Genomic DNA, 27812 nt, shown 5'->3' with positions numbered 1-27812 from the left:
CCTCTTGAGGTCCTAAAATATTTGGATTATTAACCCTCTGCTAAAAAGACCTTACTCTGTCAACAACAGGTGACCTCCCTAGATCCAGGGATACATACTCAGAATTGAGGCCCTGATATTTGCCAATTATCAATGTGTCACCAATTGGCAGAATCTGGCCCCTAAACTGTTCACATATCAGTGCAGCAATGGATGACTTCCTGGTTAAAGATGATGACAGAAATACTAGTTACCAGCCTCTCTTCTAGAATGTCCCCTGCTGCCTAACCTTGAGCTCTATTGATGGCCTCTGCAAAACTGCTCAGATGGATGAAGGTAACATAATTCAGAAATGGCAACAGCCCCACTCAGTATGGACAGTGGTATGCCTGGTCAGCATTTGTCTCAAAAAACAAGATTATATGGGCAGAACCACTACTGGCAAGAATGTTAGCCCATCAATCTGAACTGGCAGCTATGGGCAGGGTGTTAGAGCTGAGAAAAGACAAAAGACACAGAAAGCTGGTCTGACTTTACTACTGCTTATTTCCATGAAGCTATTTATAGACAGAAGGGTCTTCTGACAGCAGAAGGAAAGACTATTAAAAATAAAGAAAAAAATCCTTTCCCTACTGAGGACTCTATGGTTGCCTTAAAGGCTTGCCATCATTCACTGTCCAGGGCATAAGAAGGAAAGAAACTCCATCTCATAGGGCAGCAACAAAGCACATAAAACAGCCTGGCAAGTGGCCCTAGAAACTGGTCCTCTCATGTGCTTAATTGCTCTAGATCCAGGGAACCTCACACTATTTGCCAGCCTAAATTTACTACTGAATTATGTCCTAGTGTAACAATCTTCCCATGTCTCAGTGTCATACAGCTGACCACAAACTAATCATATAAGAGAAAATGTGTCTACACATATTGAAAAAAATCCATTATTCTTCACACATGAGAGCCAAGAGAAAAAAAGTCTTAGTCTGCCAGTCCAACATCAGAATAAAAAATGTCAATTTTAGAAAAGCAAAAATTCTTAAAAATTTTAAGGCCTGTCAATTGACCAATGCAATGGCCAATGTGAAGAACCCCAGTACTCAATACCAGGACACCAACCAGGAGTCAATTAAAAAAAAACTTTACAGAGATAAAAACAAGAAAACTGGGATACAGATATTTGTTAATATTTATAAATACATTTTCAAGAATGACTGAGACTTTTCCAACTAAATATGAGATTATAGAAACAGTAACAAAAAAACTACTAAAGAAAATTCTTCAGTGTTTTGATTTTTCAAGTTTATAAACTGATGAAGAGATTTTATCTTCAGATTTTAGCAAGACAGAATGTTGACCTTTGTCAGATATTGAATCTGTGGCTTCTGTTCTCTTGTTGGCTTCTTCTCTGTTGTCTCTCATTTATTAAATAATCTCTCTGCCACTATCACTATGTCCCTCAGACTCCTTTTTCCTAATCTCTAAACCCTCTGGAGCTTTCTTTAAATATCTGGTAATGCCTGATTAATAAATCTAGATTGACTTCTCCATTTGCTTTTGGGTGTATTCATGATTCAGGATTCATAGGGTGTGTTGTCAAAATGCCTACATGAATTTCTCTAAAAAAGCTGTAGGGAATTTCTTTAATTCCTGACTAATAGTATGCAATCTGACCAAATTGTAGGACATGGTGTGGCCACCTTGAGACCTTCCAGCAGAGCCTAAATGTAGACCAAGTGCCTCCTCTTACTTTCATTGGTGATATAATCTCAGACAGTGCATGTCAGGAGAAAGCAAGCATATTTGGGAAGGCTCCTGAATGAGGCAAGGAACCCAATTCTTGGCTTCTTCTGTGGTGAGGTGATCCATAGAATGTGATAAATGTAGTCTGTCTGTCTCATTTTACTATCTATTAAAATCAAAGTCACATTCTCAAAGTCATCTGTCAAAGTCATCGCATCAATGTTTTCTTGTCAAGGTTTTCTTATCAAAGTCACTTTGTCAAACTCATTTTGTCAAATCATCATGTAATGAGAAATATAAAACAACATATAACAACACAAATAAAACCTTCCCTATCTATCGAGCAGAAACATGAAACAACCAGAAACAGGTACTCATGTCAAAGACCACTCTATGACACCCAAACGCAAGTCCAACCCTTTCTCTCTATCAGGCAGAAATGAGAAATAACCAGAAAATGGCACACACCTACAAGAAAAGCACCAGATTTGTGGCCATCTCTTGGCTCCCCTGAGCCCATGCCCAACCCAGACAAAGACTTCTGCCCCCCCCCACAGATACCAGAAAAGTCTGTTTTAAATGCAACTGGACAAGGAAACAAATTAGAGACCTTGTATGGAGAGGGATGTGGTGCCACTGACCATCTGCAAATAGAGACAGACAGCAACAGAAACTAAATCCAGAAAAAAGTGCAGCCTATAGTAACAAGGAATATCTAGACTGTGGTGTTCACAGAAGAGAAATGTGGCACCACTCAGACCTGAAAAAGGATACAGCCCGCAGTAACAATAACCAACCAGAAGGTGGCAGGCACATACACACATACACATCAGGACAGCACTAATGTTTACTCAGACCTTAAAAAATTACCATGGTAACATAAGTCACTTACCGTTTCACAAGTTTTTGTTAGGCTGTGTAGATCTCACACAAAGTTTCTAACATTCTGAAAAATTAGCTGCCACATAAATAACAAGATTTTGCACTAATGCACAAGTACTCACTGAGCACAAGTACTCATACCACAAAGTAAACATCTGACACTCAGAGAGATTTCTCATGCAACTCAAAGCTAGAAGAATTACAATGGCAAAACAAGCGACCAGAATCCACACATATAATTTGTTCTGTTTGATATGCAGGTGAAGGAAAGCACAAGACAAGATAAGGTGTATGACTGGGTATTGAAAAAAGTAAGAAAGGAACAGAGTTTTGGAAAAGCAGGAGAGATAGGAGAGGAAGAAGAAGCCAGAGGGAGGAGGAAGAGGATGGCCCATCTCCTTGTGGCTTTGGATAGTCACAGGTAGCAATAAATATCTTAATAGGGACAGATTATTATGGAACAATTTGTCCATCTTTCCCTCTCAACTCTATGTGCATGCTCACCTGGTGACACATCAAAACACAGATGAACTAATACAGTCATCATGGAAAAAACAGCAGGAGAGTTGATCCAGGGTGGTAGTGTAAGCTTCAGGGGACTGATGAAGAATGGTCCCCAAACTGAGTCTTGCCTAGACTACATGATAATTCTGTCTCACTCAACCAAATACCAATAACAGGAGCTTGGTGTTAAATAGGCAGCCCAGCCCCTTGTCCTGGAGTTCATGAAGGAAAATAGCTGCAGTAAAGATTCCAAGCTCCTTGGGTCAAAGTGGGGGGCTTCAAAAGTGCTATGGATGTCTTTTGGGAAAAGTAAGGCGATATCAATAGTGGAAAGGACAATTTCAGAATAACATGGGATCAAGAGAAAAAAACTTTGAGCTGGATGGGGCTCATGAGCAGGAAATTAGGGAGCCTAAGAGCTAGCATTGACCTTGACAAGTTAATAGACACCTCAATTATTAATGCAAAATCTACGAGTACATCTGGCCAAAAATAAAGAGAATGATTCCCTTTTTAGCAAGCATGAAACATTTTTAGCATCAAAGGACATGGAGGCCTTTTTCTAAGTACCCAGTGGTAGGGAAAGGACCTTCTTCAAGTCCAGGCTTGAATGGGTTCAATGGGAAGCAATAGACCCCTGGACCTGTTATATAGCTGAAAGCTATTTTTCTAAAGTTTTTTTCTATGTTTGTCCTGTGTCCCTCTGAGGAGCTTGTTCAGGGTTTTCTTGAGCAATTTTATGCAAAGTGTGGAGCACAGTAGATGTTGCTGTTTGGGCACCATTGTTTCACCACTGTGGTAGGAGCCTTGACCTGCTGATTTTGAACTTCTGTACCATGCTCTTCAGAGTATGAGGATTGAGCCTTGGAGGTTTTCTTCTCCTTGTTATTGTTTTTTATTTGTTTGTTTCTTTGTTTGTTTTTATGATTTCTGTCTTTGGTTGAGGTTTTCCTCAGGACATATCTGAGGGTGAGATCATACAGTTAAGCCTTGTTTTGTGTTTGGCCATGAAACTTAAAACTCCCTAGCTGGTCTTGTGCTCAGATATTTTATTTTGGTATCTTGCTAACCTCTACAACCTATGCGGGTGTAGCAATTGCTTCAGAGTTGTGCCCTTAGTATTTAGCCATTCAAATCTACCTAGCCCATGCAATTCCTTTCTGATTTTACTCCTTAGCCTAAACAGAAGGAACTGAGAAAAAACACCATGAGCCTCAGATAAACACCTGTTTGCTGTCCAAAGCCAGGAGCAGCATTTTCCTAACTTGGCAGTTGCACTCAAAACTTGGCAGTTTCACTCAACCAATGGAGGCATGGGACTAAAGATTTGGATTTCAAGGGAACTGCTGATCTTGGATTCTCCATTTTGTTTTTACAGATATTGGGCAGCTAGAGAACACTGGCCACATCTAGGGTTACATCCTCAACTTTTGTAAATTTTGAAACTCTCTGCCAGATGTGCCTAAAGCGTAACCTCAGGGGTCACTTTAGTATTACTTCTTCCAAGGGGACAGCATCAATCACACCTGCTACAAAGGACAGTGCATAACACAGATCAGTTAACTTCCAGTCTAGGACACAGCTTTGAATGGCTTACTACTACACATGTGGAAACAACCTGTCCTTAAGACTGTGGCTAACTTTAAATTGGGTATTTCTTGTGTGAATATCTAATATTTTGTTGTATTTATAGGGTTTGTATATCATCTCTCTGTCAGATGTAGGGTTAGTAGGAATAGTCTTCCAATAGTCAGACTGCCATTTTGGCTGCTGATACACTCTTTTGCCCCACAGAAGTCTTTCAGTTCCATTAAACTCCATTACTAATTGTTGGTCATATTGTCTTAGCTGTGGGTTTCTGTTCAGGAAGTAATCTCATGTGCCAATGTGTTCAAGGCTAATCTCCCACTTTCTCTTGTATTAGACGTTGTGTATCCAGTTTTATGTGGATGTCACTGACCATTTGGACTTGAGAGTATTGAAGGATGATAAAAATAGAGAAACTTGTCTTTTTATACATTCAGATATCTATGTAGACAGGCACCATTTGTTGAAGATGGTATTTCCCCAAAGTCTCTTTTGCCTTCTCTGTTAAAGATCAAGTGGGAATAGTTGATAGTCGTGTGGGTTTATTTCTGGGTCTTCAGCAGTAGTCCATTGATCAACCTACCTGATTTGCTGCTGACATCATGCAGTTTTTATTATTCTATGGTTATGTAATACAACTTGAGATCAGAGCTGGTGACACTTCTAAAAATTCTTGTAGAGGATTGTTTCAGCTATATTGGTGTTTATATTTTTCTACATGAAGTGGAGATATTTTTTCCTTCATTTTTTTCAACTTGTTTCTCTTCAATCCCATTATTGTCTTATAGCTTGGGCTAGAATATATAATTCTATATTGAATTGATAAGGAGATAGTGAACTTCCTTTACTTGTCCCTGTTTTTAGTGGAATTACTTTACCTTTTTTTCAATTTAATTTTATGTTTTAGCCTCCTGTGTATTTCATTTATTGTGTTTGTATATATGCTTTTTATCTCTGGTTTCTACAGCATTTTTATCACTAAGAGTGCTAGATTTTGTCAATGGCTTTTTCTATGTCTTATGAGATTGCTTTTTCTTTCTGTTTATATGGTGGATTATATTGCTGTGTTTATTTTACTGTTGTACTTTAGTCTGGAGGGAGGGGGTACTGCTATGCTCTTCTGGGAAAGGTAGCTCCTTACCCTGCAGGTCCCAGGGAAGGCTGCTTCTGGTGCGCTCTGCCTGGCCCACTGGAGTTCAGGCTGGGAGGTGTGGGAAGAAACTTTAGCCACGTGCTGCCAGGCCTGTGAACTCTGGAGGGCCATGACTCAGCCTGGTGCTCAGATTATAGCCCTGCTGGCCAGGGCCATAAACCCCTGCCTGACTGTTAGAAAAGTGCAGAGCCTGCGATATGGCTCTGGGAAAAAGCGTTCACGGAGGACAAAGGAGTCAGGACGACAAAGGAGCCAGGACCAAGGAGAAGGTTTCAACATGTGTCTTTATTTACACACCCCTCTCTCCTTTGTTCTGTTCTTTTTAAACAACCGGGGATCCAACCACCAGATTCCTATACGTTTGCCTCTACAATTGGCTATTGTTGTTTTTCTAATGCCACGTGTGTGTGTGTGTGTGTGTGTGAGTGTGTGTGTGTGTGTGTGTGTGTGTGTGTGTGTACGGAAGCGCGTGCGTGCAGGGGAGGGACTTAGGAAGTGGCTGATTTGGCTAGAGTCTAATGTCACTCTTTCCTGTGGAGGTGGGGTATGGGGCTTGCCTAGAGCCTTGTACATCTGCCCCATTGTGGTGCATCCAGGCAAAGTGGATTTGCAATCTGGAGTTCAGAAAGCACCTGCCGGTTGACAGTCACCAGTCCTCGAGGCTTCGACCAAGCTCGACCTCTCACATTTCCAGTTTTAGCCCTTTAAACAAACCCACATTTTTACTATGTTGAACCTTTACTGCATCTATAGGATGAAGCCTACTGCATTATGATAGATTATGGTATTGATGTGTCCCTGGATTTGGACTTTCAGTATTTTATGTAGTATTTTGTATCAATATTGATATGGAAAATTGGTCTGAAATTTTTATTTGTTTATTGAGTCATTGTTGTCTGGGTATCAATATGAGTGTCGCCTCATAGAATATATAGATAGATAGACAGGCAAACAGGCAGAAAAAATACAGCTTTATTTTTTTTTTTACTGCTGTATTTTTTATAAAAGAGGGATACATTTACAAATTTTTAAAGGCATTTGGCATAACATTATATGAATAATTTTGTCAGTACTTAACATACAGATTTCTAATACAAATTGATAGTACTTTTTATTCTTTCATGGGGCAGGACACAAATTGGAACCCACAGTGAAGTAGGATATTGCTCACCAATTGAGCTCAATGCACACACCTGAAACAACACATACTCTTTTTGTTGTGTGGTATAGGGTAATAACATTGAAGCCACACAAAAGTTAGGCAAATGCTATTGCACATCACCATTTTAATTAATTAGATTTTTTTATTGAAGTCTTTGTGAAATTGATTTTTTCCAAGACATTTTCAAAATGGTTATATGCATAGGTATTATGCATATTGTTCATTTAAAACCTGAGATCCACAGAGGCCTGAAGAAATGGGCCTAGAAACTGAAACCTGAATTTCAGCTGAGAGCCATTGATGATATTAGTTCTGAAACAAACTTCGGTCTTCTTTTAAAGCAACATGTGCTCTTAAAACAAGAGGCATCTCAGTTTATCTGTGGGTCACTGGGCTTTAGTTTGTTTAAATTGTTTGTTTGTTTTCTAATGAGCATGAAAGAAGTTTATTGTGAGCAAACTTCCAGCAGGTTCACAGGTTCCAAGCAAAAAGGCCTGCAAGACTGAGAGGTAGAAATGAAGACAGTGTGTGGGCAGGGGGAGAACGAAATAGGGACCATGAGTGACAAAGAGGTTGTTTCAGTGATTCTTCTGTACCACAGGCCAACTTAGATGTCAATATGTGAACCACCTAAGCTAATAACTTTCAATCATGACATACAGGCACAAATGTGTATATTTTGACTCTCTCGAGAAGACATTTATTACAGATTCCTTAATTTCATTACTTTATTCCACTCAGACAACAGTAATGACATCGAAAGAAAGTATCAATGATGTATTTATTCACTAAATATTACAATGAACAAAAAGATTACACTAAGATGAAAAATCCCTATTTAAACTATTCATTCAGAAGCCACTCAAAACTTTCAAGTTGTGTTTCTGTCTCCACAAGGCCCCTTGTCCCACAGTTTATCTGACAGCTCCCCATGTCAAGCTCAGGTTCCATAATCCCAGTCACTGTACATCCTTTTGTTTCCAACCATCTGAGCAGTGTCTGAAGTCACAATCTCTGAGAATCCCAGATATCTAGACATCTGGATTAATGTAGGGTTCATAAAAAGACATTAAATCAACCTTTCTGTCTCTCAGATTCCTTTCTTTCTCTCCCCACACACTGTCTCAGGGAAGGTCCAAGCTAACAACATACCTTGTTATTTTGAATATGTTCTGAGATTTGCTAATATTATGAAGTTACACAGCCATACGTTATATTGATTCACAACCTTAATCCTAGAAGAAGGAGGAAGGATGCAGAGGCAAAAGGATTGCTAGAACATAGAGTTCTAAAACAACCCTGGCCTCAGTGAAAGACCCAGTCCTGTACCAAACTCAAAGCTATGTAATAATTAACCAAAGGAAGAAAAAATCCACAAGATCAGTGATATGTTGTTAAGTAACAAGTAAAATGTTTGATGGGTGCTGTGAGGTGGAGGTAATTTCACAGAAAGCTCTGATTCAATCAGTGAAGGGGATGGATGTTACATACAGATTTAAAAGGCTAGAGTATAACCATCTAATCCAATTCTAGTTTGAGGTTGGAGGTTGTGGTTGCAATAGGGAGGGGTGAGCAGAGTGGTATATAAAACCTTAACTGGAGCCAGATATCATATTCAGACCTGAAGCCTTGATAGCTGCCTAATTTGGTTTGGACTCGGAGACCTATTTCCAGGAATCATAACTGGTAAGTAATTGGTTTTCCTTGGGTCATGTAGTTTGATGTAGAGAACTTTAGACTCTAGAATAGGACTGAAATTGTAATTTTTCTCTCTTTAGAAGAACACATTGAATACCTTGGATATAATTCCAAATGAAAATTTAACTTCATATAAAAATCAGTGTTATACTGTTATTTTTATTATTATGGTTGATTTTTGAAAAGGAGGTCTTAGTCTGTTGTCCAAACTCTCCTAGAAATGGCTATGTGGCTCTGGGTAGGCTGGAAATCAAGATCCTCCTGACTCAGTCCCTCTACAGTGTTAAGATTACTAGAATGTTGTGTCATATTTCCATTCACCCAAATGCTTGCTTGCATTCATATTTCTGAGATTCTGGCTTACACTGTAAACCTGTTGACCATGTATCTTTGATCTTCTTTAATTCTCAATAGTTAGAATTATACTTGTGAGTTACTCAAATGTCTTACCTTAGGCTTTGCTTTGCATATTTTTCAGTAGCTTTGTTTTTTTTTTTTTTGGATATGGTCTGCTTTTGGGACCAGGAAACTGAAAATTGTACCAACCCACTGTTGTCATCTTAGCTAGTAGGAATTTAATATTGATCAACAATACAAGGTTTTTTCTTTGCTTTATTGTTTGCTTGTTTGGTTGGTTTTTATTTGTTTTTTGTTTGTTTGTTTGTTGTTTCCTTTTTTATTGATTTCTTATCCATTTAAATTGCAAATATTTTCCTCATTCTAGAACTTCCCTGGGCAAGCTACCCACTCATCTTTCCTCCCCTTTGCTTTTAAAGTGGTACTCTTTCAGTCACCCACCCGCTCCTCCTTTACCCCTCTAGCATCCTCCTTCGCTGTGTCAACAAGCCTCCACAAGACCAAACACTTCCTCTTCCACTGATGCCAGATAAGGCAATGCTCAGCTACACATATTTCAGGAGCCATAGATCCACTTATGTATACTGCTTGGTTGGAGGTTTAATCGCTTGGAGCATCTGGCAAAGAATCCTTTGAAGTGATGTGAGGGAAAACTATAGGATGAGTGGTAATCAACTGTAGGATAGGATTCTTAGGAAAATGATTATCAAAGTTACCTTGAAAACTACACCTCAAAATTGCCCAATCATCTATTGAGGCTGATAAAACTTCCAACTGTTTTACATTATAGGGAACTATTAAATCCTTAGGTGGGATGCCAAAATACTGTATGCATAGTTGAATGCCTAGCAAAGCCAATTGTACCACTGAAGTGGGATAATTCTTTTGACCATTTCTTCCTTGTGACATCTGCATAATTGCAGCTTTTAGGCCTGCATTAGTTAGCGGCCCTCCCAGGTTCCTGCACAACTTCATTCAGGCTTCTAACCCTCTGCTCTTGTACGGGGTAATCACTTGCCTACACTGTTCAAATATAAGCTGTTTCAGTAGAGGCATGGCAATATATGGATTTCCAAAAATGTGCCCCCCCCTGCTTCCATCATCCTTGCCACAAAGTGTGCAAATGGCTCTGTGGGTCCTTAGAGAATCTTAGTCAAATTTCCACTTACTTCCCCTCTATTTGTGAGGAATTTTCAAGCTCTAGTGCCTAGGATATTGATCTGATCGTATACCTGAGGTGGATAATTAGTCTGAGCTGCTGCAAATCTTCCTTGTCCCATCAGCATGTCCTGATCCCAGGCGGGCTGACCATTGCGAGCATTAAGAACGGCCTGCTCCAAGGCAAATTCAATATAGTATGCCTTACAATCTAAATATTGACCAGAGGTCAGGTAAGCACAAGCCAAATTTTGCCAGTCACTAGGGGTCATGCAATACCGGTGTAGGTGTTCTAATTGCGCCACAACATACGCAGCACTAACTCTATAGGTGCACACTCCCTTGGCTAGCCTCTAAATGAATTTTCAGTCTAGTAGCCCATGGTAATGATTACTCTGTGCATCCTGAAATACAGGAATGCACTGGGCTCGTAGCTCTCTCCAAGTTTCAGGATGCAAACTATGCCCTTCTGCTCTGCCTGTGGCATAAGGAGGCAGAGTTGGTGGCCCTGGAGCTGAGGGTTCAACTCATACTTTCATTTTTTCCAAATTGTCGGCTATGATCTCTGGATTGTCTTCCAACATTTCTCCCTCACTAGACACTTCTCCTGCCTCTGAATTCTGGGAACGTTCTTTTCTAACCTGATTCAGAGCCTCATTTTCCTTCTCCAGCTCCACACTACACCGTTCCTCATCTCCTATACAGTTTTTTTAAACCAATTTCCATACTGCAGCACTCCTTTAGCTAGTACCCCTTGCTCTTTAGCAAACCACAAATCCTTTCCTAATTTTTTCCAACTAGACATTGTAAGATGTCCAGATACCGAAAACCAGGGAGCTACCTGGTCCACTGTTTTTAAAACATTCTCTACAGTCTCCTTTTTTAGCCTGATTTCTTTTGCTTTCAGCAAATCCTTCAGAGTTTGGCAAACTGTCTGAACTGATGTTGTGTTTCCCATAGTGCCGGGTGCAACTTGTCCCTGTACTGGGAACTTTGTCATCTCAAACCAAGAGCTTTCCTCATCCCCTTTACCGGGGAGCTTTATAGTCTCAAACCAAGAACCTTGATTGTCCCACTTACCTGGGAGCTCACCGACTAGTCACCCTGACTGTTATGAGTTATGAACGCCAAAGGGGAGTATCGCTGTACGGGTCACCACTTGTCACTACCATCTCTGACCAGCAGAAAAGGAGCGACAACACAGCGTTTTCTCAAAGCAGTTTATTCAGGAACCTTACAGCATACGTGTGAAAATCTTTTTCTGTCCCTTGTTTGTCTCTCTTTCTGTTTCTGTTTCTGTTTCTCTTTCCCTTCCAGTTTCTCTTTCTCCCCGGGCCCCAAGCGCAGTCCTATTATCCTGATCTCACATCATGGGTGGATCTGCACAGCTCACACAGTGGGATTGGCTAATCTCAGGGGCAGGAGGAAGTCAGGTGCTAGTCATGAGACTAGGCCGGAGTACCAAGCATCATCAACACACCCGCTCTCCACACAGTTAGATATGGATTAGAGTTGAATGTGTAATAAAGAAGATGTAGTCTGACAGTAGAACAAGCCTATACCTGGCATTACCACAACCACTAATAGTGTGATTAAGAAGAAATAAAGTTTATCTTAGTGTAAGAAAAGTAACCAAGTATACAGAAGCCTGGTAAAGCTTCTGCAGCATGCATGAATCCACACTGAATATTAGGTGCTTAAAAAACATACACCTTAGGATAGGGGAGAGCTGAGTTTAGATATATGTAGTAAAAACTGATTCAGGTTCTGATGAAATTCATGTTTTACCCACAGGAGGACAAAACTTCAGATTCTCAACCATAGAAATGTGCACCATGCTTTCTGGAGCATATGGACTGGTGCAGAGAACCATAGCAGTTCAGCAGAGACCTTGGATGAAAAGCAAGTAGGGAAGATCCTTCCCAGATATGCACTGAGGCAGTGTCTGAAGGTCATAGTTGACCTGTGCATCACGTCCTGCCTCGAAGATGCACATGCATGCTTCTTGAAGAGTTCCCAGCAGGGAAAGGGCTCCCTCCATTTCTGCTGTACAAAAATGAAGGTCTGGGCTCTGCCAGTCCAAGTTATGAGAGAGATCTTGAATGTTTTTTGTCCAGAGCACATTTCAGAATTAAAACTGAATACAAAGTGGACACAGCTACAAGTAGCACATTTTGCTCCCTACTTCAGACAGATGAGAAAACTTTGCAAAGTCTTCCTGGCTTCCTCCATAAGATCAGCTTTGCTATTACCAATAGAACAGGAGTCAGAGAAGCCAAGTGTGTCAACAAGTTTGTTTCTCAGTTCTCCCAATACAACTGTCTCCAGCATCTCTACATGTTCTGTGTCCATTTTCTCAGAGATCAGATGAATCAAGTCCTAGGGTAAGCTAGAATGGAGAGGTGGGTCAGCTACCATAGCAAATCTGTCTGTTTTATCTTAAGGATTTGTGGAGTATTACATTATTTATTAGAATCAAACATTTAGAAATTCATAAGATTCTGGAATTTATGTCTTGTTTCCATATATACTGAGTTATACATGGTAAATTTTACAAGTAAAATAAGTATCTCAAATGAGCACTCTTAAGTTTGAGCAGTGATTTTGGGTAAAGAATGTGTCTGATCTATAAGAATAGGTTCCTGGAATCATGCACACCCAACCAAATAAAAAGGGAAATGGAAGGGGGTGTGCATTGAGGAGTTGGGTGACTAACTGCTCAGATTTGTGAGAACAGCCTTCTTTATTATCCCAATTCCCATGGATGAAATGCTTTGAGCTCAAGTTGCACTGAGTGCATGGGACAAAGATTACAGCTTGGGCTGTAAATGAGATCAATCTTGACAGTAGAGAAAAATATACAATGCAGATTCAGTAAGCCAACAGCAAATATCACAGTCCTGTCAGGACTTTTTTGAAATGTAAGTTGTTTTGTGTGTGTTCTGGACTTATGAGCTGAACTCTTTTTCAGCTTGAGAGTGAGGCCAGTTAGATGAACTGTGGGGTCAGTATGACTGAGCAGTTTTCAACAGGAAGCATCACTGATGATGTCCTTGATCAATTAGTCATACTGACATTGTGGCACCTGATTTGTTCTACCAATGTGAACATCCAAGCCAAACCTTTACAATAACATCAATCAGAACTAACCTCTTGTTCTATCTCTAGGTGCCTAATGATGCCTTTGGAGACCCTTTCCATCACTTACTGCGTAATTTCACAGAGATCTTTTGGTCATGCCTCCATGCGATTACTAACAGGCACCTCTATACCCAGTCTTTATGCCATATGTCCTATGATCTCCCAAACTTTATGGAGTATGCATAATGCATATAAAGATGTACAAGAATACATAGTTCCCTCTACTAAATAAAGCATTTACTTTACCAAAAAATTGTATTTTAAGTTATCAGTTTAAAAAAATAGAAAAAAAAGAAAAAAATTACCCTCAGCCTAGTCATTAAACCCTCTGTCTATATAGCAAATTATCAATAAAATAATTTAACTTATAATGGTTTCTGTATTTATTGAATTATCACTGAATTTATTAAATACATAAAACATGGGTTCTTTGTTTAAATATCATTGTTATTGTCTGAATTGAATAACATATCTCAGTTTAAGGACTGCAACAAGTACTGTCTGGAGAGAAATCAGAACAAAGACAGTGATGCCAGAAATGTCATTTGTAATCTTGGGAAGTTTGTTAAAGTTATTGGGTAATGTGGGAAACTTATGGACATCTAGGTTGACCTAAGGTACAGTGGAAGACAAAAACAAACAAACAAAACAAACCTCTCCCAGACTCCTTCTTTCTGTCTTTCCTCACAACCTGTTCCCTCTCTGTATGTCAAGTTCCCTGATCTTGTACCCTGAGACCAGTTGACTCACCTGAGAATCTCCTACAATAAACATGCTTTCATTTTTTATAGATTAGTTATTTAATATATGTGAGTACAATGTTTCTGGCTTTAGACACACCAGAAGAGGGCATCAGATTCTATTACAGATGGTTTTGAGCCAACATGGGTTGCTGGGTATTGAAATCAGGAGCTCTTGAAGAGCAGTCAGTGCTGTTAACCACTGAGCCATCTCTCCAGCCCAATGCTTTCATATTCTTAAATCAAACAACCCATTGATTGGGAGATTTTGCTCACAGGTTTGAGAACATACTGCTTTTGCAGAGGACCAAAGTTTGATTTCAGAGCTGCGGGCCCTTTTTCCTGGACTGTGTGTATCCTGGCTTTCATATGAACAAATTCACACAATACACATGCCAATATCCAACTAGCTGAAGAAGACATTAAATAAAACTGAATCAATTTCAAAAAGTAATAAAATATGGCCCAATTAATTAAAATGGGGATGGTGCTTTTTCTCCTCTACAACTCCTGCATCATAGCTATTATGAATAACATGCTAACTATTCGGACCAGAACGTTCATGACAAACTATCTGTTTCAGAGGAAACAGATGATCATTGATGTCCTTCATTCTGAAAAGGCAACAGTACCGAAGTCAGAAATTTGGAAAAAGCTGGCCAAAATGTACAAAACCACACCACTAGAGTGGTGGCAAGACTTTGGCATGATCTATGATTCTTTAGATTATGCAAAGAAGAATGAACCTCAGACTTGCAAGACATGGGAAGAAATAGGCTTCCTATAAACAGGGAAAAGAATGCTAGAACAGAATGAAGAAGGTCACGGGACGTTTGCAAAGGACAATGCTAGTGCTGGTAAAAAACAAAACAAAACAAAACCCACAAAAAAAAAAAAAAAACCCCCCAAAAAAAAACAAAAAAAACTCCCAAAAGATTAGATCTGCGGTGACTTAATGTTTTGGTGTGATATGCAGGATTCTGAGAGGACAAATCATCTAAAAAGATTCTTAAAAATAAATTAATAAAATGTGGATATTGATCAGTAGCACTTGTGTGGCTCTGTGAAGAGAGCATGTGGCATTTCAGATGTATCTATTGAGCTCAGTTGGTGAGCAATAGCCTAGTTTGCTCCGAGTTGCAGAGTTTGAGCTCCTGCACCACGGGTAAGTGAGAGGAAATTAGAAGTTTGTCAATGTACAACATTTTTTTCTGTATGCATTTAATGTATATTCTTGTTAAATTTTTATGTATGCTTGCCTGAGTGAATAAAAGTTTCAGAACCCTGTATAGATGGTTGTGAGCTGCCAAGTGCTTGCCTAAAACTGAACTCAGATTGTCTGAGAAAGAAGCCAGGACTCTTAATCACCAAGCCATCATCCCTCCAGGTTCATATTTGACAATGCAATAAGCACTTGTGGATACAGAATCACAAGGAATTGGATTTCTTTTTTGCATAAAAACCAGTGTCGCATGACTTTAATTCATTACATTTCAAATGTTTTGTGTATATGTATGTGTTGATGGTTTGCTTGCTTCTTTCTTTCTTTCTTTCTTTCTTTTTTTCTTTCTTTCTTTCTTTTAGATAGTTACTATCTAGATCTACCAAAGCAATTCAAATGTCCTGACATTCCAAGTAAGGTGTGAATAAACTTCATAAAGTGCTTACCTATCTGTTAACAACATTAAACAGGGTATGATAATATGCAACAGTTATCTCAGCACACTACAGTTGAGACTTAAGAGCAGAAATTTAATATCATTCTATTTACTTGGGATATTGAATATGAAAATTTAAGAAACTTCCTCTCAACATGGACCTAGAATCCTTCTGTACTTTCCTTCTGTTCTCTCTGGACTTCATCTAATCCCTGCTCAGGAATGGAATAAAAGCTGTGAAAAATAAGTAAAATTATTAAAATAATAAAAAACATGAATGGTTTTATAATATAAAATTTTGGTGTATATTGATATCAGAGGAGCAGGAGAAAATTAGCAGAGAAAGGGAGATAAAAAACTAAAATAAATATACCTTTACCTATTTATGTCCGTAGGAAAATATCTTACAGAAACTACATTGGATGTATAATTTACACATGCTACTTATGTTATAAGTACATACTAACTGTAGCCACCAAGCTTCACAACAATCCTCACAATTTTATCTTACAGAAAAAATTTATATCTAATGATTTTTTGTAATTATAAGTAGTCCATGAAGATATGTTGCTAACATGTTTCAAAAAGTACTTGTTTCTATTCAGTGTGCAGTGGACAAAGTTTAGATGTTAAACATATTTGTCTCCCTATCTATCATTTCTTTTTATTTTCATTAATTCATTTATTTATTCATTTTACCACTTGATCAAATTCTGCCTTTCCTTTCCTTGCAGTTCTACCCTTAGATCCTTTCCCCTCATTTTCTGTTCCCATTCTCCCCAGAGAAGGAGAGGCACCCATTCCCCACCACCATTAGTTATCAAACCACCCTGTCACACCATGTTGCATTAGGACTAAGTGGGATCCTCTCCCACTGAGGCCAGACAAGGCAGCCCAGATAGGGCGAAAGAGTTCAAAGGAATAAAATAAAATTTAATAAGAGACAACTTATTTTTAGGAGACCCACAGTAAGACCAAGTTTCACTTCTGCTGAATATATATAGGAGGCCTACCTAGGTCTAGACCATGCACGTTCTTTGGTTGGTGGTTCAGTCTTTGTGAACTCCAAGGGTTCCAGGTGACTTGGTTCTGTAGGTCTCCTCCTGGTATACTTGACCCCATGTGGCTCCTTCTATTCTTTCTCTGATTATTCCACAACACTTCTTGTATTCTGCCTAGTGTTTTGCTATGGGTATCCATCTGTTTCCATCATGTGTTGGATGAGGTCTCTCACATAACAGTTATGCTAGGTTCGTGTCCTTAAGCATAACTCAGTATCATCAACAGTGTCAGAGTTTGCCTCTCTTTCATTGGGTAGGTCTCAAGTCTTTCAGTCACTGGTTGGTTATTTCTTTGATCTCTGCTCCATCTTTATCCCAGCATATTTTGTAGGCAGGGAACATTTTGGATGGAAGTTTTTGTGGGTGGGTTGGCATGCCCCTCCCTCCACTGGAAATCCTTCCTGGCTACAGGAGGTGGCTACTTCCTCTTATTATCCCCATCTGCTGGGGTCTCAGCCAAGGACACTCTATGTTATCCCAGGAGCCAGTACCATCCCAGGTCTCTGGATTGTCTCTGAAATGCCCCACATGGATTATTTTTCCCTTTCCAGGCCTCTGAATCTTACCACCATTCCCACCATGTCTGATCCCCAAAACTGTTCCTGTCCTGATACCCTCTCCCATACAGTTTCCTATAATGAACCCCTACTGATCTACATTTTATTTTTTCCTTCTGAGTGATATTTAATCATATTACCTTGGGACCTACTGTTACTTAGCTTCTTTGGGTATTTGGATTGTAGCATGGTTAGTCTGTGTTCTACGGGCAATAATCACTTTAAAGTGAGTGCATACCATGCAAGTCTTTCTATGTCTAGATTATCTCATGTAGAATGAATATTTTCAAGTTCAACCATTTACACAATATTCCTTATTTTAATACATTATTAGTATTGCATGGCATAAATGTACAAGATTTTTCTTGTTCATTCTAAAGTTGAGGGACAGTTTCTGGTTTATGAATAAAAGTGTTATGAATGTACTTGAGCATGTGTCCTTGTGCTATGGGGGAGCATATTTTGAGTGTATTCCCAGGAGTGGTATAACTCGATCTTGAAGTAGAATTATTTGTGAGAAACACGCAGATAGATTTCCAAATTTGCTTGAAAAGTTTGTACACTCACCCCAAATGCAGGATGCTCTTCGTTGCTCCTTATCTAGCATGTGCTTTAACTTGAGATTTTGATCTTAGCCATAAAGATGTGTATAAAATGTAATATTAGTGTCCTTTGAATTTGCATATGACTAAGGATTTTGAATATTTCATGTGCTTCTTGGCCATTAGAATATCCTCTGTTGAAAATTCTCTTTGACATCTGCACGCAATTATTAAGTGGGGTATTTGGTTGGTTCATGTCTAGTTTTATGAGGTATTTATATTGTTTGGATATCAGCTCTCTGTTGAATGTACAGTTGGTGAAGATTGTTTTCTGTTCTTTAAGATGCTGTTTTCACCTACTGGTGCTGTCTTTTTGCCTTACTGAAGATTTTCAGTTTCTTGAGGTTCCCATTTATTAATTGTTGATCTTCGCACTAGACCTATGGTTATTCTGTTCAGAAAGTAGTTACTTTTACAATGAGTTCTCAAGAGTCTTGAACTCTTAATAATATTCTATAAACAGGAGCCTAGCATTAGCTGATTTGAGAGGTTTCACTCAGCCACTGTTAGAAACAGATAGAGAACCACAGCTAAATATTAGGCAGAGTGTGAGGAAGAGTGATTGGCATTTCTCATCAATGGTTTCCTGACTAGCCAAGTTATGCTGCTAGAAAAGGCAGAATGTGGCACTCACAGAAGACAGATGTGCTGCCACTCAGAATCTGAAACAGAAACAACCAGTCAGAAAAACCACCCCCCCCCAAAAAAAAAAACCGTCTGTAGTAACAAGAAACAATCAGAATAACATGGCAATCACAGAGGACTAATGTGCTACCACTCAGACCTGGAAAGTGATACAGACTACAGTAACAAGAACCTACTACTATGTGGCACACTCTCTCTCTCTCTCTCTCTCTCTCTCTCTCTCTCTCACACACACACACACACACACACACACACACACACACGACAGACATTAGTTTTGCACTATTTTTACTTAGCCCTGGAAAAATCAGCATAGAAAGAAAATTTACTTGTCTTCACACAAACTTTCATTTCTCTCTGTAGATTTCACACAAAGTTTCTAACATCCAGAAAAATTAGCCACTACACAAATCACAAGATTTTAAGAGCCAATGTTCAAGTGCTCCCTTGCTCAGACTACATAGAAAACTTCTGAAACTCATACAGATTACTCAGTTTAGCTGAAACCTAGAAGAATTACTGTAGTAGCTATTTGTGGTTGTCAACATGACCATATCTGGAATGAACCACAATCCAGAATTGGGAGGCCCACTTTTAATCTTGATCTTGAGGCATAGAGCTAAGAACCTTAGGAAACTAAGGCAAGAAGATCACTGACCTCAAGGTCATCTGAGACAAGCAAGTCCCAGATCCAGGTGTGGTGGCACACACCTTTAATCTGGGACACACCTTCAGTTGGAGACCTACATAAGAACATTGGAACAAGGAAGGTTCTCTCTCGACCTGCCTGCCTTCTGCTACTTTGCCTGCCTGTTTTGTGGGACTCTGCCTGCTTGCCCTGTAGGACTGAGCATCTGCTAGATCCTTGCACTTCACAGCTGCTGCCGGCCATTTTTAAAGGATTGAAGTACAGACTGTAAGTCACCAATAAATACCTCCTTGCTATATAGAGACTATTCATAAGTTCTGTGACTCTAGAAAACCCTGACTAATACAAATACCATGAAAACACAAGGCACCAGGTTTGAAAAAAAGAAATCATCCCAGCATGGCTGGAAGAGTTACCACATTTGCCCTTGCACAAGCTTGTTTCTGTTCTGATCTTCATATCACAAAGAAAGCTCAGACAAATTGATCATTTAGAGAGGGAAAAAGCAGAAATTTTACACAGTGTTACAAATAAATACAGAAACTAAGTTTTTTTTTGGTGTGTTTTTGGTTTTGGTTTTGTTTTGTTTGCTTTAATGCCAACCAGATTGGTAGTCTTGTATGTTGTAGGGAACTTCCTGCCCAAAGAACCAAAATGTTGTACCAGGGAAATGTTAGTTATCCCCCGAAATCCAGACAGGAGCAAATCTAAAGTTATTCAGAGCATGGTCTTTATTCTATTGCATCTAGCTCACCGCCCACCCCTGCACATCATAGGTCAGTTTTGGTTGTGTGGGAGTCTGAATTTCTATGGGGGCAAGGCTTCTGTGTAAGCAGAAATCAGGGAAGAAGTGTGAAAGCATAGAATTGGAAAACTCCTGTGGCCTGTAACATAATTATCTTTTTCTGGAAGTCATATCACAAATTTAATATCTGCTCTCATATGCATTGGTAGTCATTAGGCAAGAGGCCAGTTTGTAAACAGGGGGTACAGGTTAAACCTGAAGACACTGGTCTTGTTGAAGGTATAACATGGAGATGCTGTTCTTGTTGGGGATGAGCCTAGAGACTGGATCTGGGTGCAAGTATTGTTGGGGGGCAACTTTGAAATTTGCTAGGTACCCACTTGTTTACCTGAGTTCAAACTTAGGTCAGGTTCTCTAAAATGGGATCTGAATTTCAAAGACTTGGCATCTCATTGGCAACAATGGATATGCATAGACAAACCTGAAATGGAATTCAGGGAGTCTTGTTGAAAAGTCAGCAGAAGGATTGAGGGAGCTAGATGGGATCAAATATACCTGCAGAAGACCTAGAAAGCTAAGTAGCTTTTACAGAGATTTAAACATCTGGAGCCATTGGGAATTCACAGAGATTGAAACATCAACTAAAGAGCATCAATGGTTTATTCCTAGGCCTCCTACATATAGGGAACACATGTGAAGTTTGATCTTAATGTGGGTCTCATAAAAACCAGACCGGGGTTTGTCTTTTATTGAACTTTGCTGTCTTCCTTAGGAACCTTTTTCCCAAGCTGGGCTGCCTTGTCTGACAGAGGATGAATTTAGTCCTGATACAATCTGGTGGGGGTGGGATTGGGAGCCTTTCCTTCTCAGGGGAGCAGGAAAGGAGGGGAAAAAAATCAGAGGATAGAACTCGGATGGAAGTAAGGTAGGATGTGTTTAGATGGTAGAGTGGATAAAAAAATTTTAATGAAAACTTAAGGAATCAATAGGGAACTGCATATGTTTAGCATCATTTAAACTTTGTGCACAGAAAGCTCTATAGACACATGTACTCCCTGAAACATGTTAGAAACATAACATTTCATGGGTCACTTATATTTACACTAAAAAACTGTGAACTATGAATTTATTTTTGCTAGAACCTAAAGGTTTGAGGAGTGTTGTAAAGCTTGGTGGCTACAGTTAGTTTGTATTTATAATTGATAATTAGCATATATCAATTATTAAAATGATGTTGTCTCAGTCAGACATTCCCTGAGAGACATAAGTAGATAGTGAATGCTTAATTTAGTTTCTTATCTCCCTCCCTCTCGACATTTTTTTTTTTGCTCCTCTTGTATCAATATATTCTTAAAATGAATACTATAAAAATCATTTAGGGTTTGTACTATTTTTACTATTATATATTTATTTAACAAGGCTTTCATTCCATTACTGAGCAGAGAGTAGATGAATTCCAGAGAGATCAGAAAAAAAGTGGTGAGGGATTCTAGCTCCATATCAAGAGAAAGTTTCTTAAATGTTCATCTTAGGTGTTCAGATAAATAGATAGAATCATATTAAAAACTGCTGTGAAGTCTTATCTTGCAGGGTGATGAGATAAACATTATGTATTATTATACCAGGATTAATGAGGTTCTCAGGTCCAGTGAACAGATAGACAAGCAATCTATGTAGTGAAGAACATCCAGATGTTTCTTGGAGTGGCTCAGGACATTGGTATGGCACTGGCAGATCTACAGAGTAACTATCTACAAACCAAGTGAATGAGTAAACAAACCATCAAAATGCATATGTATACAAAATGTGTGAAATGTAATGAGTTAAAGATGAGACTACACTGGTGAGTTTATATGCCTAAGGGACACCTGAATCCTTGTGATTCTGTATCCACAAGTGCTTTTTACATTGTCAAATATAGGCCTGGAGAGATGATTGCTCGGTAATTAAGAGTCCTTTCAGACAACCTCAGTTCAATTCTTGAAAATCACTTTGCAGCTCACAACCATCTATACAGAGTTCTGAGGCTTTCTTTTTAGGTCATGCCAAGCAAACATATAACTAGAACATGAATATATATTATATGCATACAGAAATAAATGTTTTATATTGACTAACTCCTAATTTCCTCTCACTCATTCATAGTGAAGGAGCTCAAACTATGAAGCCATAGTAAACTAGGCTATTGCTCACCACCTGTGCTCAATGGACACACCTGAAACTCCACAGGATTTCTTCACAGAGCCACACAACTGCTACTGACCAATATCTTCATTTTAATTAATTGGGCCATTTTTTATTTCTTTGTTAAATTGAGTCCTTTTTTTATTTAACGTCTTCTTCAGCTAGGTGCATATCTGCATGTGTATTATGTGGATTTGTGCATGTGAAAGCTGGGATTCAGACAGGTCAGAAATGAGGGTCCTATCACATGAAGCCATTTGAGAGCCACCTGATTGTTAGCTCTGAAATCAAACTTTGGTATTCTGCAAAAGCAGCATGTTCTCTTAACCTGTGAGCAATGTCTCCCAATCTATGGGTTGTTTGGTTTAAGAATATGAAAGCATGATTCTTGTGGAGGAATCTTAGGTGAGCTCACTGGTCCCATGGAACAAGGCCAGTGAACTTGACCTGCAGAAAGAGAGACAGCTTGTGGGGGGGAAATATAAATAAAAAGCCTGTTTTTTTTTTTTTATTTTTCTTGTCTTCCTCTGTATCTGAGCCCATTCCTGATGTCCTTATGTGTCCCACCTTAATGGATAACTTTATCTACCATCCAAAGAATGTAAAATGTAACATTTCTGGCATCAATGTGTTTATTCTGACTTCTCACCAGAGGGCAATGGCTTGACAGTCCTTAAATTAGTCCTTAAATTAGATACTTTCTTCAACTCAGTCAATAACAGCAATATGTAAACAAAGAATCAATATTGTATGTATTCAATAAATACAGTGTAACAATGAATTATTTTATTGAATGTTACAATACAGAAACTGGGGTACAGTGACTAGGCTCAAGAAAATTTTTTTCTTTTAGTCTTTTATACAACTGACAGCCTAGAAGAGAATTATTTGTTAATGCAGATGCTTTATATCTTAGAGAAACCTTATTATTATTTGGCACCTTTACATACAGAATTGTTACTTTATAGAGTTTGAGAGTTCATAGAATTAAGACATGTGGCATAAAACCTAGATAAATAGAGTTTCCCAGTAGCAAGTCACTGAGGCATGACAAAAATCAAGAATTCAAAGCCAAATTGGAAATTACATTAACTTTGCTCTATGTTGTTTTCTTCATTTTGGGCATAACTGTTGAGTCCAAGACCAGGCTGTCACCACTGTTTTGGTGTGTCTGCCTGCAAAGGTCACCTTGAATAGTTTCTGGAAGAGATTTCTGGGAAGCTCTTCTACAGCAGAAATGGCCAAAGCCTCATCTGTCAGCAAAGCATGCATTGCCAGCTTGATGGATATGGATGGGGTCTGAACATTCCTTTTGAAAGGTCTCTAGTCAGACAGTTTCTGTAAAAGCATTCAGGCAAAAAATACATTTTCAAGTTAAGGTTCAGAAACCTTCCTCATATGACACTCAAGGTTAGAATCATTTCTCTGGAAATGGTGGAGATATCAAAAAACACCTGTCCTTACTGGTCTTCTCTATTCCAAACTTGCTCACTGACAGCATGAGGACCCTCTAACAAGTACACCCAAGGGCTCCAAATTCTCCACTGTTCCATCCAAACCTAAGCATTTTTCTATTCAGTCCTATCCTCCTTGGAAGGAGATTCCAACAGCCTTTAACTCAAAAACCTTCAGGCGTGTCTCTTGGGATTAAAAGTGTGTACCACCAGTCCTGGATTTAAGGTGTTTTTTCACTTTGTTAACTCTCAGGCTGGCCTTGAACTCAGAGATCTGCTTGGCTTTATCTCCAGGATTAAAGTGTTTATGACCATGCCTGGATCTAAATTTAGCTGGGTAGGACCTTGCAAGAGGATGGCAAGAATTTAGAGTTCTGGAACACTTGCTTCACAGCAAGACCCAGTCCTGTACCACACTCAAAACTATGTAATAAACCAAGGAAGGGAAAAATCCTCAAATGCAGTATTATTTTGTTGATTAACAGGTGAAATACTTCATGGATGGCATGCTGTGGAGGTAATCTCACAGAAGGCTCTGATTCAATGAATGAAGTGGATGAATATTACATATAGAGTTAAAAAGTGTGAAATAAAACCATCTAATACATTTCCAGTTTGTGGTTGCAGGGTGTGGCTACAATAGGGCAGGGTGATCAGAGAGGTATATAAAACCTCATTGGAACCAGAGATTATATTCACACCTGAAGCCTGGATAGCTGCCTGGTTTTGTTTGGACTCAGAGACCTAGCTGCAGTGCTCATAACTGGTATGTAATTGTTTTCCTTTGGGTCATATAGTTTGATATAGGGAACTTTAGACTCCAGAATAGGACCAAAATTATAATTTCTGTATTTTTAAAGGAACACATTGAAGACTCTGGATATAATTCCAAATATAATTTTAGCTTATCAAAAATCAATGTTAGCCTATTGATATTATTATTATTATTGACTATTTCAAAGGTCTTTCTATGTTGTATACCTCTCCTAGAAGTGGACATGTGGCTCAAGGTAGGCTGGAAATCAAGATTCTTCTGACCCAGCAGCCTTCCCAGTGCTAAGATTAATAATAGCATATTCCCTCATATTTCTACTCATAGAAATACTTGCTTGTGTTTGTTTCTATGAGATCCTGGCTGATATTGTAGACCTATAGACCATGAATGTTTGATCCTCCTGAACCACAATAAATAGAATTATACTTGTGAGTTACTCAAATGTCTTACCTTAGGCTATGCATTGCATCATTTTAAAATAGCTTGGTTTTGGGGTATGGTCTGCTTTTGGGGCCCAGGGAAGCCTGAAAATTATAAGAACCCACTTTCTTCATTCTGCATAATGGGAATTCAACATTAATTCAAAACACCATGTTTTTTTGTATGTTTTGTTATCTGTTTGCTGTTTTGTGTTATTTTTGTTTGTTGGTTGGTTTTTCACTTTTCCCATTTTATTATTTTTTCATTATATTTCTAATGTTTTTCCCATCTCAGTGTCCTTTCTATGCTCTTCCCTCCCATTTTTTAAATCTTTATTTTACAAAACAGAGATAAATGTACAGATTTTTAAAAACATTTTTGCATAAAACTATATGAATATATTTTTGTCAGTACTTGGTTTTTTTTAAAGGTTTGATAGTATGCATTGAAATCTTACTAGTTACAATGAGCATAAAGTACCTGTAAAACAAAACGTAACATGGAAATAGTTAAAGTTTTCTTGGTGTGTAAAGATTAAACATAATGATTTTTAAATACCAAAAATTACCAAAAGGCTACATTCTTAGCTCTTGAATTATTAATGCTTTAAGGTCTAGTTGTACCACACTCTGAGAGGGTGCTATACACTTTTTTTTCTAAGAAGGACTGAGGCTTTCACTTTTTGGCCTTTCTATTTCTCTTTTATTTTTTTGAGCTTCATATGGTCTGTGAGTTGTTTCTTGGTATTCAGAGTTTTCTGGGGCTAGTATCCAATTATAAGTGACTGCATATTATGTCTGTTCTTTAGTGACTGGGATACCTCACTCAGGATGATATTCTCTAGATCCATTTATTTGCATAGGAATTCCGTATAGTACTCCATTGTATAATTGTACCACAGTTTCTGTATCCATTCATCTACTGAAGGACATCTGGGTTCTTTACAGCTTCTGGCTGCTATAAACATGGTGGAGCATGTGTCATTATATGTTGGAGAATCTTTGAGGTATATGCCCAGAAGTGGAATAACTGGGTTTTCAAGTAGTTTTATTTCTAATTTTCTGATTAACCTCCAGACTGATTTTCAGAGTGGTTGTACCAGCTTACAACCCTACCTACAGTGGAGGAGTGTAACTCTTGCTCCACATTTTAACCAGCATCTGCTGTCATCTGTATTTTTGATCTAAACCATTCATTCTAACTGGTCTGAGGTGAAATCTCAGGGTGTTTTGATTTGTATTTCCCTATGACTACAGATGTTGAGCATTTCCTTAGGTGCTTCTCAGCCATTCTATATTCCTCAGTTGAGAATTCTTTGTTTAGCTCTGTACCCCAATTTTAATAGGATTATTTGATTCTCTGGAGTCTAACTTCTTGAGTTCTTTGTATATATAGAATATTTGACCTCTACCAGATGTGGGATTGGTAAAGATCCTTTTCCAGTCTGTTGGCTGCTGTTTTGTTTTCTTGTCAGTCTCCTTAGCCTTAGAGAAACTCTGCAGTCTCATAAAGTCCCATTTATCAATTCTTGACCTTACAGCATAAGCCATTGGTGTTCTGTTCAGGAGGTTTTCCCCAGTGCCTATGTGTTCTAAGGTTTTCCCCACTTTCTCTTCTAATAGTTTCAAGTGTACCTGGTTTTCTGTTGAGATCTTTCATCCACTTGCACTTAAGTTTTGTACAAAGAGACAAGAAAGGGTCTATTTTCATTCTTCTGCTTACTGACTACCAGTTGAAGCAACACCATTTGTTGAAGAGGATGTTTTTTTTTTTCCATTGAATGTTTCAGCTCGTTTGTCAAAGATCAAGTTACCATATGTGTGAGAGTTCATTTCTGGATCTTCTATTCTGTTCCATTGATCTACCTGCCTATCTCTGTACCAATACCATACAATTTTTTAACACTATTTCTTGATGGTGATTCATGCAGAAATTTTCTTGTTGCTGAGAATAGATTTTGCAATTCTAGGTCTTTTTTTTGTTGTTATCTCACATGAATTTGCAAATTGTTCTTTCAAACTCTATGAAAAACTGAGTTGGAATTTTAATGGGGATTGCATTGAATCTGTAGATTGCTTTTGGTAAGATGGCCATTTTTACAATGTTGATCCTTCCACTCCATAAGCATGGGAGATCTTTCCATCTTCTGAGATCTTTTTCAATTTCGTTCTTCAGAGATTTGAAGTTCTTGTTATACAGGTCCTTTACTTGTTTAGTTAGAGTCACACCAAGGTATTTCATATTGTTTGTGACTATTGTGAAGAGTATCTTTCCCCTAATTTCTTAGCATGTTTGTCCTTGAGTAGAAGAAGGCTACTGATTTGTTTGAGTTAATTTTGTATCCAGCTACTTTGTTGAACTTGTTTATCAGTTGTAAAAGTTCTCTGGTGGAAATTTTGGTGTCACTTACGTATACTATCATTTCATTGGCAAATAGTGATATTTTGACGTCTTCCATTCCCGTTTGTATCCCTTTGATTTTTTCTTCTTTTGCTGTCTAATTGCTTTGGCCAGGACTTCCAGTACTATATAGAATAGGTAGGGGGAGAGTGGGCAGCCTTGTCTAGTCCCTGATTTTAGTGGGATTGCTTCAAGTTTCTCACTATTTTGTTAGGTGTTAACTATTGGTTTGCTGTGTATTGCTTTTATTATGTTTAGGTATGGGCCTTGGATTCCTGCTTTTTTCCAGACTTTTATCATGAAGGGGTGTTGACTTTTGTCAAATGCTTTCTCAGCATATAGTAAGATGTTCATGTGGCTTTATTCTTTAAGTTATTTTTAATATGGTAGATTTCGTTAATGGATTTCTGAATATTGAACCATTTCTGAATCCCAGGGATGAAGCCTACTTGATCATGATGAATGACCTTATTGATGTGTTCTTGGGTTCAGTTTGCAAAAATTTTATTCAGTATTTTTGACTCAATGTTCATAAAGGAATCTGGTCTGAAGTTCTCTTTCCTT

The 27812-nt window shown here is 38.5% G+C and overlaps 1 protein-coding gene across 1 annotated transcript in view; it reads left to right on the top strand.

Moving 5' to 3' along the window:
* Nucleotides 1-27812, top strand: part of LOC308416144 (PRAME family member 12-like) — a gene marked incomplete at both ends in the record, with an annotated part of 35885 nt that overhangs the window by 1279 nt on the left and 6794 nt on the right. Inside the window, 4 exon segments of the mRNA XM_080942601.1 lie at nucleotides 9983-10058; nucleotides 12012-12439; nucleotides 12442-12601; nucleotides 13386-13428. Coding sequence (XP_080798727.1) covers nucleotides 9983-10058; nucleotides 12012-12439; nucleotides 12442-12601; nucleotides 13386-13428 — 707 coding nt within the window.

This window comes from Micromys minutus (genome assembly GCF_963924665.1).
Source record: "Micromys minutus genome assembly, contig: SCAFFOLD_202, whole genome shotgun sequence".
NCBI lineage: Eukaryota > Metazoa > Chordata > Mammalia > Rodentia > Muridae > Micromys > Micromys minutus.
Note: the sequence above shows the minus strand (reverse complement) of the source record. Positions and strands in the feature narration are given on the sequence as shown.